This window comes from Zonotrichia leucophrys, chromosome 13, assembly GCF_028769735.1.
Source record: "Zonotrichia leucophrys gambelii isolate GWCS_2022_RI chromosome 13, RI_Zleu_2.0, whole genome shotgun sequence".
NCBI classification, from domain to species: Eukaryota; Metazoa; Chordata; class Aves; order Passeriformes; family Passerellidae; genus Zonotrichia; species Zonotrichia leucophrys.
The window spans coordinates 4,427,043-4,446,431 of NC_088183.1; the positions used below are offsets into that span (position 1 = coordinate 4,427,043).

Sequence of the window (19,389 nt, forward strand, 5' to 3'; positions counted from 1 at the left end):
CGGCATCTCCGCGGCGGCGGCTCCCGGCCCCGGCAGTGACGGCCAGCGGAGCACGGTCCAGCGCGCAGGCAGAGCGCGGCTCTGTCTCTGCCTTCAGCACTCGCAGCCTGACAAGAGGCAAACGGTGCTGGGCAAAGGGAATGACCCGGTGAGCGATGGAGCACAGCTCGGCCCCGGCGGCTCCGCGGCGGCAGCTGCGGAGAGGGGAACGGCCGGAGCTCCAGCACAGCGGCTGGGCCGCTTGTCCCAGCTCCGCAGCCTCTGCCCCGGAGCCCCAGCGGTCCCAGCTCCGCAGCCTCTCCCCCGGAGCGGTCCCGCGGATCGGATCGCACTCCTGTCCTTGTCACCTCCCACCCGGGCTCCCCGCAATGATTTCTCTGCTCCTGTTCCAGGGCCGGACTCACAGCAAATGTGGGTGCCTGAGCAGTTGCTGATTTCCCCAGGGTCATCATGGAATGCTTTGTGTTGGAAGGGACCTTAAATATCATCTAATTCCAACCCTCCTGCCAAACCAACCAACTTTGCACCAGACCAGATTCTTCGGAGTCCCATCCAGCCTGGCCTTGAACCCTTCCAGGGATGGGGCAGCCACAGCTTCTCTGGGCAAGCTGTGCCAAGGCTTCAACACCCTCACAGCCAAGAATTTCTCTCTAATATCTAACCTCAATTTACTCTTTCAGCATGGAGCCATTTCCCCCCTTGCCCTGTCACTGCGTGCCCTTGTCCTCTCTCTCTTTGGGAGCTGGGATTCCAGCATCCCAGCCCATCACAGGGACTGGTGCCTGTGTGGCCTTTGCTCCCCACTCCTGCCCTCACACCCTGCCCAGCTGGGTCACTGCAGGTGGCTGCCTGAGTAAGCTGTACCTTCATCTTGTAAGCCTCAAGTATTTTTTTTTCTTTTTCTTTTTTTTTTTAATAAATTGAGCAAAAATAGGCTTTACAGAACAGCATTCACATGTGAAACAAAGACACTGTTTCACCCAGTCAGCAGAAGCCTTGGTGTAGTTTTGGTTATTAAAGTGCTACACTACCAGAAGAATTTCATTTATGGGTAGCAAAAACTTTCCAGGAGTTTCCTTTGAAGCTTTTATTGAGGTCAGGGGCTGCAGCCTTTTGTAATCTCTCTGTGTCAGCCTACAGCAGTTTTGGGAAGCCCTTTTGCTGGATATTGTGACCAGCAGCAGCTCTTTGCTCATTAGTTTACTCTTGCTAATAGATGTGAGGCCAGGGTGGAGGATGCTCCTGGCAGTGATGCACGCTGCTGCACTAATGCTTGCCATGACTGCAATAGAGGGAGACAGAACCACCTCTTTTAAGGGTCTTTTTAATTAAAACACCAAGCTGAGCAATGGGTGACTTCAGAGCATTTTGACCTAACAAGGACTGACAAGCACGTGGCTGCTTTTAAAATAAACTAATTAATAGCCACTATCTTATCAGTATAAAACTGTCAGCACAGGAGGAGGGTGGGCAAACCCAGATGCAAAGCATTTGTAAATGAGGCTACACACACACACACACACACACACACACACAAATGTTACTGCAGCACCAGCAACACACCAAGGAACACACTTTGAAACATCCAGCTCCAAAGGCAAACAGGAGGGGCCTGGGGCTGATTCCATTTCCAATCACACCTCTGGTCTGATTTTAGGGAAAGTTTACATCAACAATCTGTTTCTGTGCACCTTGACTCCACCACCAGTATCACTTCAATGCTGCAACATCACCTGCCAGCCCTCATGGCATAGGAAGGGAACCAGAGCCCACCGGGGGTGACACATCTGCCTTTGGACCAGCCTACTCTGCCCAGTTGAGACATAAACTTTTTAAACACCTGGTTTTCAAAACACTACAAGCACAGGCAATTTCAGAAGCAAACACAGCTGGTGCCCCTCACCCAAACACACAGTCAGTAACTGTCCCATGTACACTGACTGCTCCTTATTCCATATGGGATCCCTTCCCTGGGAGACACTCTTCCAAAAGAAGACAACTCAAAGCCATTTCCCTGCTCTCACATTTATGCTCTGGATGCCAAGAGCATCCCCCACCCCTCTGTCCAGCTTCCCACTGCTCTCATTTCCAAGCCTCCAAGGCAACTGTAAGTTTTTCTCCTGATGTTTTTTTACCAGCTTTGGGACATTGCCTAACAGTTGCTCACTTTTCCCCAAAAGAATCAGCAAGGAGCCCTTGTTCTCAGCAGAGGAGTGCAAGATCAGGAACGTTCTGCTTTCTGGTTGAGCTTGTCCCAGCTCACAGAACAGACCTGGCTGACTCCAGCCCTGCAGCCCCAGCATCACTTTGAGCTCTTTCCTCTGAGCGTGGTGAGTATCCTGTTTGCCATCCTTCCTGCTGCTCTCTGCCATTAGCATGATAGCATCAGGTTTTCCACTTAAGCTCCCACATCCTTTTCCTGATCAACACGTTGTACAATTGTTCCATTGACCACGCTCTGATGGAAAAAACGTACCGAGCTTGGGCCTCGTCCCCTGGAGGGCAGGACAGCGAGGGGCTGGTTTCCTTCTTCCAGCCTGCTCTGCTGCATTTACACATAACTCTACCACAGCACCCACATTCTAAAACAACAGTATTTTATAGGATTTACTTCACTGCATCATTGTGTATAAATGATTTGTGATTTCTGCCTGTAAATATGTGACAAGGTAAGGATACCCACAGAGTGCTCCTTTACAGCCTGGGCAGCAGTGCCAGCAGTCGCTGTTTCCCAATGTGTTCCAGCAGACCCAGCACCAGCTCTTGCACTCCTCCCATAGCCAGGGTTTCCTCCTGCCATGGCCTCATCCCTGCCGGACAGATACAGGACTCCTCTGCTCCTATACACAAAGCACCCACAGGAGTTCCCTGGCAGAGCTGTGCTGTCACTCCTGCTTGGCCTGGCAGTGGTTTTGCTTTTCTCCACCAAGTGCTGCCTCCCTGCAACATCTTCAGATTTGTGTCTGCACATTCCCTGTGATGTTTTGCCCTACATGGAGTTCCCTTTGACCAGAAGATAACTTGCAGAGATGCACCTAAGCCAACGCACAGGGACTAAGCTTTGACCAGTGCATGCCATCAGCCCCTGTTGTCAGCCCTGAGCTGGAGGTGAGGGCTGCCCAGGGAGGTGCCACTGTCCCTGGAGCTGTTCAAGGAATGATGGATGTGGCACTCCATCTCTGGTCTAGCTGACAAGGGGGGGATCAGCCACAGACTGGACTCCATTATCCTGGAGGTCTTTCCCAACATCAGTGATTCTGTGACTGTGTGAGGACTCTGTCCCAGTGACTCCAGGGCTGTTTTTAGGGGGAAACTTCAGCCTGTTGCGAAGGGAGAGATGATGCTGAGCAAATACTGCTCACAAGGCAGGGAGACTCGGCAGCCGGGGCCTGACCTGGGCCGTGTGAAGCATGGGGAGCACAGACACAGACAGACACATTCAGGCACACAGACAGACACACTCAGGCGCACAGGGACACGGACAGACACACAGAGACACATTCAGTCACACTCGGTTCCTGCAGGAGCGGCCCCCCGGGCGGTGTTTGCGGCCCCGCTGCCCCGAGCTCTCCCCTCCGCCCCCTCAGTCCCCTCACGGCCGCCGCGGGGTTTCTCTGCCCGCTGCTGCCCCCTGGCGGGGCGCGGGCCCGGCGGCGCCGCGGCGGCTCCAGGCCGGGAGCGGGAGAGTGACCGGGAAGGGCCCGTCCCGTCCCCGCCGCCCCGCACGGCTGGGGGTACCTCCGGTGAGCCCGAATCTCCCGTTTTTCCCAGCGGGAGCATCAGCGGATTCCTGCTCGGTAGGGCACGCCTGGCGCTTCCGTGGCTGCGCTGCCCGGACATAGGGAGAGGCTTGGCTGAGACTCCCAGCGGAATAGAGAGAAGCCTGAAAGGCTGTAGCGCACAGGGGAGTGTTTAGACAAACTTTCTGGAGCATTTAGTGCCCATGGAAGGGAGAAATCCAGAGCCCTGAAAATCTCCCGAGCATCTCTCCAGCCTCTGTCTCCTGCTTGGGATGGGGTTCCCGGGATCAGGTCCAGGGGGCACAGAAAGGGAGCACCTGTTGATCCCGCAGTTCCCAGGTTGCAATGGGCGTTACTCCTTCTAGCCAAGGGCAGGGACACCTTCCACATCCCAGGTTGGTCAAGTCCCATCCAACCTGGCCTTGGACACTCCCAGGGATGGGGCAGCCACAGCAGCTCTGGACAACCTGTGACAGGGCCTTACCACCCTCAGAAGGAAGAATTTCTCCCTAAAAAACCATTTCTGATCCAAATGTATCAGCATCACTTACCATGGGATTAGAAAGGATCCTGGAAGTCACTGGCTATGCACACTCTGGAGCAGATGCTGGGATGCTGGCTCTGGACCTCCCCAGGTCCTGGAAAACATCTGCTGGCACTGTGGAACACCACACACTGAGGTAACAGACCTTTGAGTGATCAGGCCACTGATCATTGATCACTGGTCACTGATCAACCACCAGGCCACTGGTGGTTACATTTATCAACATGAAGTTCACTTCCCTTCTGCATCTCTAAAAAACAAGTATCATGGTATTGTTACTCTGTAGATTCATACCCTTTGAACACACAAATGATGGGTTTGTCCCCAGTTATGTGACTAGAGAGCAGTGCTGTATTCACACCTGGGGGTCTCCACCCCCAGCATTTTTCCTAACCAGGCAGTCCCAGCTCCTTCACTAACACAATACACATCACTGTATTGGTAGAGCACAAAAAAATCATGCTTTGAGGCAAACTGATACATGGATATATTTATTGCATCGCAGTCTTAGCAATTTTAAATATAAACATTTACATCTGGAAAGCAGAATATTGCAAATTCAGTATTATCCAATATGTTCATAGCAGCATCAGCTTCCTAAGAAACAAAATGTTTAGGAAGACAGAGAAGGAATTACCAACAAGTTACACCCTCATTTATCACCATCTGACCCAAACATGGAACTGCAGCTGTGAAACAGATATTGAAGTCACCAAATGTGACCTTGAAGACGTCAGTGATTTCAAGACTGAAGAGTGTTTTTGTACCTGATTCCCCACATGGTTTTCGTGTGCCAAGGTGAGGTTAACTAACAGTCACGAGCCTGGAGAGGGCAGAGGGTTGATGTATCTGCATTACCTGACAGAGAGAGTGTGGATAACAACCCTTGGCACTTGGATAGCATTCACCACTTCCCCAGCTCCTCGAAAGACAGGCAAGGAGAGCTCTTGGATGTGCTACAGCTGTGGAGCATCAGGGAGAGGGATGGAAGTAAGTTGCCAAGGCCATTCAGTGAGCAAGAGGCAGTGAAGAGAGTGGAATTTGTCAGCCCCTGACTTCCAATTCCACCTCCTCTGTGGCTCCCTAAGGAAGTTTTACAGGTGACTCATTGGTTAACAAGTCCCAACCCCTGCAACTACAGTGGGTGTGTGCACCATTGGAAAAAGGTCAGCCCATCTGTTCCCCTTGTAATGCCCATTTTAGTTTTAGAGAAACCAAACATTTCTCTCATCTCGTCCTCTCAGAATAATAAGACACCTTGGCACAGCTGCACTTTGCTCTGAAGCAGTGGAAATCAGAAGCAATCACTATAGGAGCAGCTTTCATTTCTTTCCTGAGGGAGAGCACTGATCTTTTGAGAGAAAAAAGGATGGATATGTTTTCACACAAACTGATCAAACTACTTTTCATTCTAAACGAATACAAGACTGACTGAAAGTCTCAGGTGTACTAATTTTTTTTCAACAAAGTCATCCAGGTGTACACCAGAAAGCTAGAAGTTAATAAGATAGTTATCCAGGAACATCAGGAGGCATTTTCCTTCCCTGACAGGCCTTCATTCCACCAGCTAAGAGCAAGAGCACTTACAGTGACATCTGAAAGGACTTGTAAACACCATGAGACAAGCATCTCTGCTATTTCTCCATTAAAATAGTCCTTTCTCCTGCACCCCAGGAAGCCAAGGAAAACCAAGCCTTCTCCATCCCCACCTCAAAAGGGCAAATTTGCTTAGTTCCTTCTTCTCCCGTTGGGTTTTCTCTGCAAAATGTTAAGAGGCAGGATTAAACACGTCAGTCACTAGGGCTGGAGCCTGGCAGCGATTCCAGGGGCAGTTCAGGTGCTGTGAAAGGCTCACAGCATAAGGGAGGCTGCACTCAAGAGCTGGCTCAGCATCCTCCCCTTCATCTACAGAGCTCAACTGCCCAGTGCTGGCAGGATTGTGCCCAGGGCACAGGTTAGAAAGCCCTTTCCCATGTCAAGGAGTTACCACCACCTGAGTCATTCCTCTCCCCTCCTTTGTGTTTGCCTAATATCCCACCTAACACTCCTCTCTGTCAGTGTGAAGCCATTCCCCCTTGTCCTGGCACTCCAGGCCCTTGTCAAGTCTCTCTCCACCTTTCTCATAAGCTCCCTTCAGGTACTCAAAGGCTGCAAATAGGTCACCCCAAAGCTTCCCTTCCCCAGGCTGAACAATCCCAACTCTCTGAGCCTTTCCTGGTTTGCAATACTAATAACAACCACAATTTCACAAATTCTGTAAAAACTTACTTTTCCAATATTATTTCTAGTCAGCAGCAGCCTTTCCTAATGTTCTAACAGACTGCCTTAGGATCGCCATTAGCACAAACTTGAATTTCTTAAGCCAACATCAAGAAGCGAAAGCATGAACGGAAGTAGTTCTGGGCTGCAGATGCTGCAGCCCTCAGCATTCATATTTTACACTTGGCAGTGCAGGCAGGACAGAAAACATCCTCATATTAATTGGCAGTATTTGGAGTTAGGCTCTGAGGCAGACACTGGCATATACCTGAGCAGCTTCTCAGGCAAGAGCTGTCCTGGCTGAAGGAATCCTGCATCACCTCTGAAAAGCTGCAGGATTTTGCCTTCCAGTTTTATCCAGAGGCAGAGCTTGCAGTGTAAGTTGGTGCTTATAACTCTCATCTGTTTAATCAAAGACAGAAAGTTTACCTGGAGATAAAATCTTCATAAACTCAATGTTTTCAGTCTGCTGTCCCGGCTCCATTTACCTTCAAGATTCTGGATCAAATAATTTACACCTGTCTCACTTAGGTCAGTGCCAGTAAGAAACAGAAAGGCTGAGTGTGGGCAGAATGTCAAATTCAATAAAAATTACACATCTTTTTACTCTGCCTCTTTTTATCCTGCACACCTCTTCACCCAGTGATTCACAGGTGCAAGTGGGTGACTGCAACAACAAACTAGGAAAACCTAGCACTTTGTGGAGGAAAATAAGTAAAAAACTTATTTTTTAAAAGTTTAAAAAAATCAGTTTACTCCAAAAAGTAATATTATCCAAGATAAATAATTCTTCTGACCAAATAATTCCAAAAATCTAAAGAGAACAGTATGAAAATGAAGAACAGCCAAAGGCTCTTTGAATTCCAAACTGGCTGGGGTAAGATTCCTTCGGGAAGGGTAAAAACCAGTGGGCACTCAGGCCTGGTCCTGCTGGACACTGCCCTGCTGAGGGAATGCTGCAGAAGAAACAATGAATCCAAACACTGAAGGAGAAGAAGCAGATGGAAAACAGCACTCACTGATTAATTGAGGAATCACCTGCAGAGGACGTGCTAAGTACTTCACTCTAGGTCAGAAAAAACCCTTCCAGGCAATTAACAAGCTGGACCAGTCAGTTGAGAGAAGGAACCAAACCTACACTTTTTAATGAGCTTTTTTCCCCATTTGGCCTCACCTTTTCTACAAGCACAGCCTAAGGAGTGTTTGATAAAAATGAAGCACCTGTGCAAAAACATTTTCTAAGAAATAATCCCAGAAATGAGAAATTATTTTAAAACTTCCTCAAATTATCCCAACGCTTCTTTGAAGTTATTGCAGAAAACTGCTCCCTGCAGTAACTGGGTAGCTCACCCCAAACACACTTTAAGAACCATTACTGAGCACCAGGCTGAGCAAAGCCCCAGAAATACAGGACAGGTGGCACCTGTGGATCCTTTCTAGGGAGGTTTTCATATCTGCCCAAAGCTTTTTCACTCTCACATTGCTCTGTTTCCTCCTCTTCATTCCTTAGCACAAAGACTTTGGTGTGTTCATGCTCACAGCATCACTGCAGCAAGAGAGGAAGGGCTGGCAGTAAAAAACTTTTTGAACTCAAAATTTTATGTTGAGTTTGGAAAAGAAAAACCATAGAAAGAAACAATTGAAAAAACACTGAAACCCAAGCTCATTTGGTTCCAAAGGTTGTTTTCTTTTTCTTCTTCTTTTTTTGAACAGATTTAGGAGAATATTTCAGTGAGGTAGAAGATCCCATTTCAGAACATGACATTCAGTTTTATTTAAAGAGCAATGTTATCTGAAGTATTGAACAAGCAAGTGACAACACACCTACAGGATCACTTGCTTCATCACAATCACGATGCTTGAAAGAGACAAAATCCATAAGACAAATTTTTAATAATGCATTTTAAAAATACACAATGCCAGAAAAAGCGGGAAAAGGAAGACATTTTGGAAGATCTGAAGTTGTAGAACAGGAAGCAGCTTGGAAATACTGAGAAAGGTGGACAGGGAAGTAGGATACAAATGAAGAACCAGCAAATAATTCATTAAATCTAAACTGGAAGGGAGCAATTCAACCAGCTTCACAGATGAGAGGAGGAACATTTTAACAATGAGGAATGAGGTAGTACAAAAAAAGTAGATAAACTATAATCCTTAACCATGTTTGCTCACCAAGGTGATGATTCTGGAAGAACAGGTCAGGGATGATATAAAAATCAAGGCACAAACTTAAGTCTAAGCACCAGCACTTTTCATAAAATGTAAACAAAGAAACTCATAGATGTGAAGCAACAAACATCTGAAAGGTTTCAGGGAAAAACCTCATTATGAAAGGAAACATTGAGACTTCCAGCAGCAACTGAGAACTTGGGGAAGTGTCAATCAACAGGAAAGGCAGCACAGCCACAAATACATTCATGGTAGTTGTATCTTAGTTAATGCACAAGGCATAAACTAGGCAGACAAAGATTTAAAAATATGAGGTGAAGAAAAGCAAGACTTCAATGAGCTGTCACTGTATGTCAGCTTGAGGATGATCTGACACCCTTTGGTCAAATATGAAAGAAAGAGGAGAGGTCAGAACCAGTGGCCTTTGGTACCAATAGAAAAGGCAGAGAGGAGTCATCCCAAGCAGCTGAAATAAGAACAAAGCTGCCAGAAAACAGAGAGGAAAATCCCCACAACCATAAGGAAGAAAATATTCACTTGCAGGAAAAGCTGCTGGGAAGTCAGGAGCAGAGATAAGCACCTTGTTTCTAGCTTCACATGTTTCTAGCAATTTGTGAGGGTTCTGGTTACTACACAGAAAGCCAACCAGGAAAGGGTGCAGAAAGTCAGGACAACAAGAACAGTCTTTGTAAACCAGAGTTTAGAATGTCCTGAGGAACAAAGTACTGACAGGAGAAAGAGGGAAAAAAAAGGAAAAAAAGGAAAAACTGCTGAGCACATGAACAGTAAAGAAGGGAGGGGAAACAAGAACCTCCATGAGAAGAATCTTTCCAGTGCCTAGTCTCAGTTCACAGAGGGATGGGATTTCAGCAGTAAAGCAATGTTTCAGAAGAAGCTGCAGAGAGTATTTAATTTTTTTTTTCTTTTCTTTTTCTCCCTTGATGAAATTATTTTTCCTCAACAGTACTTTTATTCTGTCCCAGGCTGAACTTGGCTTTGAGCTCAGTGGCTGAGCTCATCAAGCCCCATGTCATATGAAATGCTGACATAAGTTTCAAGCTCCCCCAGAGGCAAACAGCTGCTTTGTGTGTCCAGAATGCCTGCAAAATGATTCCTGTGCTTCACCCAAACACCAGACATATCCCTAACAACCAAGCAAGCAGAATGCTGCATCTGCAGCAACAGAAATCCATGTCACCCACAGCACAGCCACTCAATTTGAGAACTCAGGGCATCTATATGCAATGTCAGTCCTGCCACAAAGCAATTTCCCACCTTCAGCTTAAACACACAGAGCTGCTGCAAAGCACAAGGCAGTTGGGATGAATACAGAATAGCAGCATGAAATCTCCTTTGACAACAAAGGAACAGGCTACATAATGGAACAGCTTCATTTACCCTCAGACTTCTGCAGGTAGGTTTTTTGGGAAGCAGTTTATAGCTGCAGAACCCTGGCCTCACCTGCAATAATTCAACAGCCTTGCTAAAATGAAACACTGATGAGTTGAGTTTGACTTCTATACTTCAAAACCTTTTCAGGCACATCTCCACAGCTCAGCTGGAATTAGATGATGCTTCCCTCACATGGACAGGAAAGACCCATGGAGATTCCTGCTCCATGAGAGCTGCTGGAGACACAGCAGCTCTGGTTTCAAGAGAGGGAGCCTGAAAGGTGTTTAAATACAGGACAGGTGTGCTCAGCACAAACACACCTGAGAAAAACCCAATCTTTGCCAGCTTCACTCTTACACTAAGTAGCAAGTGGGTGAAATATAAAAGGATAATTTTCCATCCTCACCCACAATAAACTCCAAACAGAGAGGTCTCTGAGTCAGCTACATCATCTGCTTGCTGGTGACACAGAGCCAAAGCACAACATCACAAAGAGCCTAAGCTTTGATACTGGAAACAACTTACAGTCCTGCCATCACCCACATTTAAAAGAATACTTTACAATTAAGGGGTTTTCTATCACACAGAGCATTACAGAGCTAACTATGGCAAAGAGGCCAGTAGCCATCAGCAGGATGTGACTCCAATATTTTATGAACTATTTCAAAATGACTGTCAGAGTTATATCTGAAAAAGAGGACATCCATGTAACAGCAGCAGATAAACTGTTGGTTTCATTAGCAATTTCATCTTGATATTACTCAGAATGTGCAAAAGAGCATTTCTGATTTATTGCAGGTCCAGATCTTATCTTTAAATGTGTGCCACAAGTAGTTCCTGTAACAGAGTACACCAAAATTCTCTTTCAACCCTCTCCATTTAGCTTCCTTTTAAGAAACAGAGGGATCTGTGCTTAACTCCCTCATATCACAGAAACAACTGTGTTGCTGACCTTCTCCTAAGACCCCCAACAGTGATCCAAGGAGGCTGCTTTGGCATCAAGCCCAGGATGCTCAGGTTACAATTCTTTCCCCTGCCTTGAGGAGGCAATGGGAAACCAGCCACGGTACCATCCTACTCAATGACAACTCTAAATAGCAATGGGAGCTGCAGCAGCAAGTCATGCTATCAAATAAATACTCTGCCAAAGGCTCAGCCAAGTCAATGTGCTAAATGGACAAGCAAGACATTCTCTCCTCGAATAAAGATCTGGTTTATGTGGCGGGTGAACACCTGCTGATAATCCACCTTGGGCCGCCTCCTCCTGCGGGGCTGGCTCCGGGCACGGGCCCCCTCTGGCTGGGCAGTCCTGCTGCCCACATCAGCTTCACTCCTGGCACCTGGGCTCTTCTTCTCTGCAGCTCTGCCCGAGTGTTTCTGCCTCTCACGCTCCTCTTCTGCTCTCCCTCGTCCACATCCAGCCTTCAAAGTCAGTGTCTGAGAGTCATTTGTCAGGGCCAGCTCCTTGGAGACAGTCTTTGAGTCAGCTCCCTTCTTCCCCGAGGATTCCTGCAGCCTGAGTCTGTCAAACAGCTGCAAAAGGACAGTTGTATCTATGACCACACTTGTAAAACAACAGAGGCCACTTGTTCCACACTTCTACATTGTATTTTCATGTACAATCCCAAAGCAGCTCACAAGACACAGTGACAAATCTCCACCAGCAATAAAGGCCATGTTTGCTTACCAAAGTCAAACAGTGACAGAAGGTGAACGAATCTCTTGCATGGTCATGACTGTCTAAATGTGAGCACCAAGGAATTTAATTCTGGGAGCAACACTGCTGTGTGGTAGCCTTTAACTTTGGTCAGGAGAAACAGAGATACCAAGTTGCTCCTATAGCTCACTTTTCCCCATGTTCTTTTAATGTTGTCAAACAGTTTTAGAGAGATTTCCATCCTTGAATGAATCCCTAAGATAAGGGGTTTCCATTAGCAGAATCTGTACACTGAAAAATGGAGGGATCTTTTGTTTTCACCAAAACATACTAAAGATGATGTGTGGGTATTCTGGGAGGTGAGCAGATCATAAACAACAGAAAAATAATAAAAGCTACAGCAGCAGACTCAAAGAACTGTATGAACTCATCAATCTAAGAATACATGGTGCTGAAACTGGAAAAGAAATTGCTTTTGCTCTGGCAGCAGATAAGCTTTTATGAAATAATGGCAAATGAGATTTTTGGTTAGCCTCTCTCTTCCCAGCAACAGGATGGAAAGCCAATGGCTGTGAGAGGGAGCTAAAGGAACAATGACAACTTGATTATTTTTAACTAATCTTTAAAAGAAGGAAGGGTGGGATCCACCAGAAAACAGATTTAAATGGCAGGAATTTGAAAGCAAACTCCTCACAATGAAACATTTTAAATGTTTTTGTGATGCTTCTCTGATGTTCAAAAGGCCTGGAGCTGTTGCCATTCAACGGGCACTGCCCTGTCATATTTTTTTTCCCTTCATTGTTCAAAAGTTCATCTATCATCTCTTCAGTTGTCAGCGTGGTAAACAACTCTATTTGCAGCTGGATCCTAGAGAGGGGAGAGCTTTGGAGATCTTGGGCTTCACAGTACCCACACTGGAAGCTCAAGTGACCAAAGAGCTGTGTTGTTCCTCTGGCTGCAGACAGACTGTGCCATGAGGAACATCAGTACCAGAGGGGTGCTCTGCCACATTCCCCTGATCAGTCCATGGTGTAAAAAACACACAAACAAATCCCACATCAAAACCCACAGAGTGAGCTTCTAGAAGTTCAGCATGCTACATGAAGCAGTAGCAACAATTCTGATCTGATTCTAAAGTGGAGCTTTAGGAACACTGAACTACTAAAGTACTTTCAGAAAGATCAGAAAACATTTTGGGGATTTTTTTGCTCAGTTCAAATTATTTTAAGAGTCATCTGTAATAAAAGGAGGTAAAATATTTCAAATGAAAATATGGGTTCCAAATCAATCCTCCCTTTTTATGACTTTGAAAAAGGAGATCCTAATAAGAAAGCAAACAGCAGATGTCACCTACTCGGGTCAGTGAGAGCTGAGGTTCTGCATAGAAGGCTTTGCCCATTACTGGTTTCCTGTAAGTCTCATCCACATCTGTCAGGGCCTAAAAAAGATAAAAGAAACTGAAAGATTGAAATTAAAATAAAACATGAAGCAGTTTTGGACCAGCTTTGTGTCACAGCATTATGAAATTATGTTCTGAGAGAAAATCCATCCCAGGAACAAGCTGTGCTTTGGAGCTGGTTTGTTAATCATCTAAATTGTACTGAAATATAAAAGCAGCAGCAAAGTTCATTCTGCATTATTTGCAAAATCTCTGTGATTCTTGCCTGCAAAATCCTTCCCTCCTCCCCACTTCCAAACTTTTCACACCTCCAGGCTCACGAATATTTAATAGCTGCTTTTCCATCTACTGTCTTTAAGATCTTCACAAGGTAGAAAACAGGGAAAAGCTTTTGTCACTGGCAGCTCAGTGATGTCAGTGAGAGAAAACACAGAAGCACCCACCACTATAGAAAAACTGGGTTTTGCAGAGAAGAAAGCCCTGGAAGCTTCTGATATTCCTCATATTCCACCTTCCTGTGTTCTTATACAAAACTCTGAAGATTTTGGGAAACCTTCAAAGCTTCTCTCTCACCTAAAACCTCTCTAAGATGGTTGGGCACCTCCCAGATGTACCAGTCCAACATCAAGTACCACTTGTGCCTGAAACCCAGCACTTGGTACCAGAGCAAATTTTGTGAACCACACTAACCTTCCCCATATGTCATTTGCTTAAACCTGTTTCAAATTTCAAGTTTTCAATATAACAGTTACAAATGAAGGGCTGGAACAATAATTACCATATTCCAGAACTTGTCAAATGCAACCAAAAAGCCAGTGCAGACTCCACGGAGGCCCTTGAAAGTGCGGATGTGGACGTTGATTCTGACACCATCCCGGACACAGCGATGGAGCTCCCCCAGGGGGCTGCCTTCATGCACTAGGACAGCAAGAGAACATCACCAGTCTCACCAAAATACACAGAATCCCAGAACAGAACTGTAGAAAGGCCTGAGTTGGAATGATTGATTAAAAATCATCATCTTTCAACTCCCTTCCACAGGCAGAAACAGCTGCCACTAGACCAAGGTTGCTCAGAGCCCCATCCAGCCTGGCCTTGAACACTTCCAGGCTTGGGGCAGCCACAGCTTCTCTGGCCAATCTGTGCCAGGGCCTCAGCACTCCCACAGCCAGGAATTTCTCTCTAATATCTAATCTAAACCTACTTTTTTTTTTCAGTTTGAAGCTACTCCCACTTTTCCTGTCACTATGTATTTTTGTAAAAACTCTCTCTTCAGTATCTATCTAAAAACCATGTAGAAATCCACACTATGTACAAGTATGGCAGAGCTTGGCACAGCACTGGTGTTCACAACAATAGCAATGAAGAAGCCCCAAGCACTGCAGCACACTGTGGTTGCCATTACCAGACCACCAAAACTCTTCTTACAATGGGGAGAGCCAAGACCAGAAAATATGAAGGTTTCGCTTTACATAGCCCACAGCCAAATCAGCCTTAGCTGAAAATCTTTTTGCTACATTTCAAAACCTTGCCAAGTAATCCAAACTGTAAATAAAAGTGGTGGAGAGGGAACAGAAAGCTCACAGGGGCAGAGTTAGTTCCACAGAAAAGACAAATGCCTGGTTAAGGCTACCTCAGTTTAGTTATGAGCTGTGAATAAAGAACTGTAGCAGATTTGTTCCTTTTCTTTAAAAGGGGATTTCTGAAACAATGAATGACCAAAATCCTTCAGCTTACTAAACTGGACCAGTTGAAACTGATGAAAATGCATTGTTTCAGTTAAGATTTCAGCAGCCAGATGAACATCCTTCAAAGTCCAACAAGTCTCTGGCAAGGAAATAAATTGCTCTAAGGAGCAGCCAGCAATTAAACCATGCTAAAGCCCAGGACAATAAAGCTTTAACCAGAGCAAAAGTGAAGGAATTCAGTAAAACATAAGCTTGCCTGGCTCACACAGGCCTTGTCTTCACACCAGAAATCTTTGCAAGTGTAACTTATCTAGAGGGGTAGATATTATTTACAACTTCCACCCATGCCTTGGTACTCACATGCTGTACAATTCCTACTAAGAGTCAGGAAAAAGACTTGGTCTAAAATCTCACATGGTTGTGCCCATTAATAAAACATGTGAGCCAGAGATGACCTCTCACCCTGTGCTTTAGGGACTGCACACTCAAGGTTTGATTTGCACACCAGAAATTGCTTCCTGTGAGTGTAAAGTGACTGTGTAAAACAGCTGATCTGCAGCACTGGGCTGCAGGGTAATTCATGGCCACAGCAGGGAAATCTAAATCAGTTTCCTCTGAATTAACCTAATCACATTTATTTTTTGAGATCCATTGTGTTCTTGCCAGCCCTCTCCAGCTGGATAACTGCAGGGAATTGGTTTCACACAGAGCATAAGCTGCCTCAGCACCTCCCAGCCTTGCTTAGGGGGTCTTTCCATGAGCCTCTGTGTCTCCTTCAGCTGAACTGATAACAAACATGTTCTGGATTGACAGATCCATCACAGGAACCACAGATGACACCATCATGGTATCAAATTAATGATTCCAGTCAGAAAACAGTATTTTTTCTAACCAACCCTGAGAACTTACATAATAATTTAAAATCCAGACTTATTTTTAGAATTTAAGTTCCAATATTCCATTTTAAGTAGGAACTCTATCTACATCTACCCTTATTTTCAACTTATTTTCAACTATGCCTCTGTCCCTCATCACCCAGGAAAACACTACAGAGCTCCACCAAATCTACACTCTACCCACTTTTCCTTCTGTGTAAGGTTCTGGCTCCTCCATGGCAAACTTCCAGCTTCAACTGAGCACAAGGGCAGAACACATCATCCAAAAACCCTTCAACAACCTGACATTCTCAGCAAAAATAAAAGCAGCAAAGCAAGGCATTTATTTTTGGAACACACCTCCTCTGCAAGCACTGAGAGCTGTAATGAGCAGGCTCTGCACACAACTAAATCTGCCTGTGCTTTCTCTGTTAGAGAAATGAACAATGTTTCAACAGACAGGGAAAAAAGTTACCAAGTTGGTTCTCAAAATCCAACCCTTACCTGGATAAAATAAGCACATGCTTAACAGCAGGACTCTGAAAAATGACTCCAAAACTACTATAAGCAGAGGGCAAGCACCCCAAAAGGGTGAAAATAAAGATCTAAACTCTGGTTAAGTTCAAGTCCTTGTCCTCAAGGCAGACTCTATTAAGAGGCAAGATTAGAAAAACCTCAAGAGAAAAGCTGAAATAACTCAAAACACTGTCAAACACCTTTCCACCTGCCCTGCACATGAATTCTCTGCCCCTTGGTGAATGCAAAGTGATGACAAATAACTCCTCCTGAACTGATCCACACAGGCCAAGTTCCAAACACCTGTGCTGCAGACATCCCCCAGTTACAGGGAAAGCACACAACTCTGGCTATAAATCACTCATAAAACTCTCCAGGCTGCTGAATAGCACTTTCTGTATCAGTTGTGCCAGACTTCTTTGAAGTCCAGACATGGATGTGTGGATATTAAGTATGTTCTTAATTGTTCTTAATTTTTACAGTGGTGTTTTTTCTCAATTTTCATCACCAGTGCAAACTGAGATATTTTTTATTAAGATCTGAAATCAACATTAAAGATTAGTTTTCTGGAAATCCTGGCCAACAGAACCTCTGCATTTGTGCAGAACACTAATTATACTTAAGATCATGCAGCATCTATAGCAATGAACACATTGTGTTTTAGTGTCTAAGCAAGAAAAAGGTTTTGCCTTGGTCATTCAGAATCAAACATTTTGGGCTTTGTCTTTTTAGAAAAAAAAATAAAAATTAAGGTGATGGTGCAAAGATAATCTGATTCCAAAATGAAACTCAGTATTTTTAATTAAGTGCACTAAAGTTACATCTCACCTGACAGCAATGCCATTTGATTCTTGGTGTGGGGGCACAAGCAGCACCTCTTCATGTTTAGGGGATGTTTACCCTGACCGCTCACAGAACATTTTTACAAGAAATATGTATCATCATCACAGCTAATGAATTTAAATTTACATCACAGCTGTCTCTCACCTCAATCCACTGCTCTGCCACCCTGTTTTCAGAAATGCCAGTATTTCTGCCTGCAGGATGTTTGGTTAGCAACCAAGAAACAGCAGTGTGATACAGACTTTCCCTGTGGTTATGGTTTAACTACACCCTGGACTGGCCCAAACATGGTTTAAAATAGTACTTTTGAGAATATAGCAATATCTCATCCTTTTTCTCCATAACACCAAGAGGATGTATGTAATTCACCAATGAACAGAGCAGAACATCACCACAACAAAGTGCGTGTCATCTCTGCGTGAGCCACTCTGTGAAATGCTGTTCCTCATTCCTGCACACCATTTCAGAGAATCACGGAAAACCTAAAAGCCCATCTTGTTCCAATCCCCCTGCCACCTGCAGGGACACCTTCCACTATCCCAGGCTGCTCCAAGCCCCATCCAAACCGGCCTTTGACACTTCCAGGGATGGAGCAGCCACAGCTTCTCTGAGCAACCTGTGCCAGTGCCTCTGCACCCCAGGGTCATTTCCCATCAAACCAAATCATTCACCACCCACACCCCACTGTCACCCAACCGCTTCCGCCAGCCATCGCTCCCTCCTCACCCCCAAACTCCACCGCAACTCCGCGCCGGCCCAGCCCAGCATGCCCCCGGCCCTCACACCCTCCGCCCTCCCTCAGCCCCGGCTCCCTGCGCCCGCCCCGCCCGGGGCCGCGCTGCCCGCGCCCTTACGGGGCATCCTGGTGAGGACATTGCGCGGTGCCCGCCGCCGCCGCCTCGCCGTTCCGCCTTCCTCCTGCTCGGGGTCCGCGTTCACCATGAGGCTGCGGAGGCGCTGGATGCGCTCGGGGTCGGGGGCGGGCGGGCCCCGGCGGGACGCGCGGGCGGCGGGGGCGCCGCGGGTGGCGGGGGCACCGCGGCGGCCGTGCGGGCGGCGCAGGCCGCGCTGGAAGCTCTCGTACTCGGCGAGGTTGTTGAAGCAGGGCGCGGCGGGGAAGGGCAGCGGCGTGCGCGGCGAGTAGAGCGCCAGCAGCGGGTCGAAGCGGCTGGAGCTCACATCCAGGCGGCCGGGGCTGGGCGAGCGGCGGCGGGAGCCTCGCGGCTCCGCGCTCGCCGCGCCCGCCTCGTCCTCCTCCATGCCGGGCTGCGGCCGGCCGCACCGCCCAGCGCCGCCGCCAGAGGGCGCTGCCGCTCAACGCCCCGGGCCTGAGGGCGGAGCGGCCGCCATGGGCGGGAGGGACCAGGGCGGGAGCCGGGGGGAGCCGTGAGGGACCGCGAGAAGCACGGACACCTCCCTGCTGCATCCGGCACCGGAGAGCGTCCAGCAAAGGCCGCAATGATGGTGACGGATCTGGAGTCTCTTTTATAAGAGACACTGCGGGAGCTGGGCCTGCTTAGTCCAAAAGACTCAAAGGGGGGCATCAAAAGGATGGTGCCAGCTGTTCGCGGTGACAGGAAGAGGAGCAGTGCACACAAACTAAAACACAAGAAATTTCACCTCAAAATGAGGAAGAACTTCTTTATGTTGAGGGTGGCAGAGCACTGGAACAGCTGCCTAGGCGTGGAGTTTCCCTCTCTGGAGACATCCCAGACCCACCTGAACACGTTCCTGGATAAGCTGTCCAGGTGTCCCCGCCCTGGCAAGGCAGTTGGGCTGGATGATCTCCAGAAGTCACCTCCAACCCTGACAAATCTGTGATTATTTGCAGTTACCTCTCACTGGTGCAACCCTCCCCCTGCAGCCCACTCTGGGGACCATCCCTGGATCGGGACCAAACCCCTCTGGCCCAAGCCCCCATGAAATCCACCTGGGCAACTGGTGGTTGCAATGTAACTTGCACTTTAATGCGTAAAAGGATACACAGGGCAGAGTAATTTCACTGAGGAACAGCAAGGAAAGGCTTCTTAATAGGTTTTACTATAATGATTCACCATCTCCATTAATGTTTCATAACAGGTTCCTGTACCTTTAATGCTTCTTGTTACGGCAATTCATCAGCCACAGGTTCACCAACTTCAGAAAAACACCTCTTTCTTCACTGGGTCACAGTACAGGACTCCTGCAGCTACAGAAATACCCATGAGTTGTGTGTGCCACCAACACCAGGCTGCTGCTTGAGCCTTGGGAACAGTTGTTTTCCCCTACAGCTGCACAGTTATATAAATGCACATCTTACGCATGAGG

The 19,389-nt window shown here is 46.9% G+C and overlaps 1 protein-coding gene across 1 annotated transcript; it reads right to left on the bottom strand.

The window, feature by feature from the left end:
* Positions 1-4,777: 4,777 nt before the first annotated feature.
* Positions 4,778-18,353, bottom strand: LSM11 (LSM11, U7 small nuclear RNA associated). Its single transcript, XM_064725003.1, has 4 exons — positions 17,937-18,353; positions 13,939-14,078; positions 13,116-13,199; positions 4,778-11,637 (listed from the first exon to the last, which is right to left on the bottom strand). The coding sequence occupies exons 1-4, from the start codon at positions 18,340-18,342 to the stop codon at positions 11,266-11,268; spliced, it is 1,002 nt and encodes a 333-aa protein (XP_064581073.1). The 5' UTR covers positions 18,343-18,353; the 3' UTR covers positions 4,778-11,265.
* Positions 18,354-19,389: the final 1,036 nt, after the last annotated feature.

Coding starts and splice junctions, on each gene's coding strand:
- LSM11 (XM_064725003.1), bottom strand. CDS start 18,342: ATGGAGGAGGACGAGGCGGGCGCGGCGAGCGCGGAGCCGCGAGGCTCC. Junction 14,079..17,936: donor TGTCCTCACCAGGATGCCCC/GTAAGGGCGCGG, acceptor TTGCTGTCCTAG/TGCATGAAGGCAGCCCCCTG. Junction 11,638..13,115: donor CTCAGCTCTCACTGACCCGA/GTAGGTGACATC, acceptor GTCCTTTTGCAG/CTGTTTGACAGACTCAGGCT.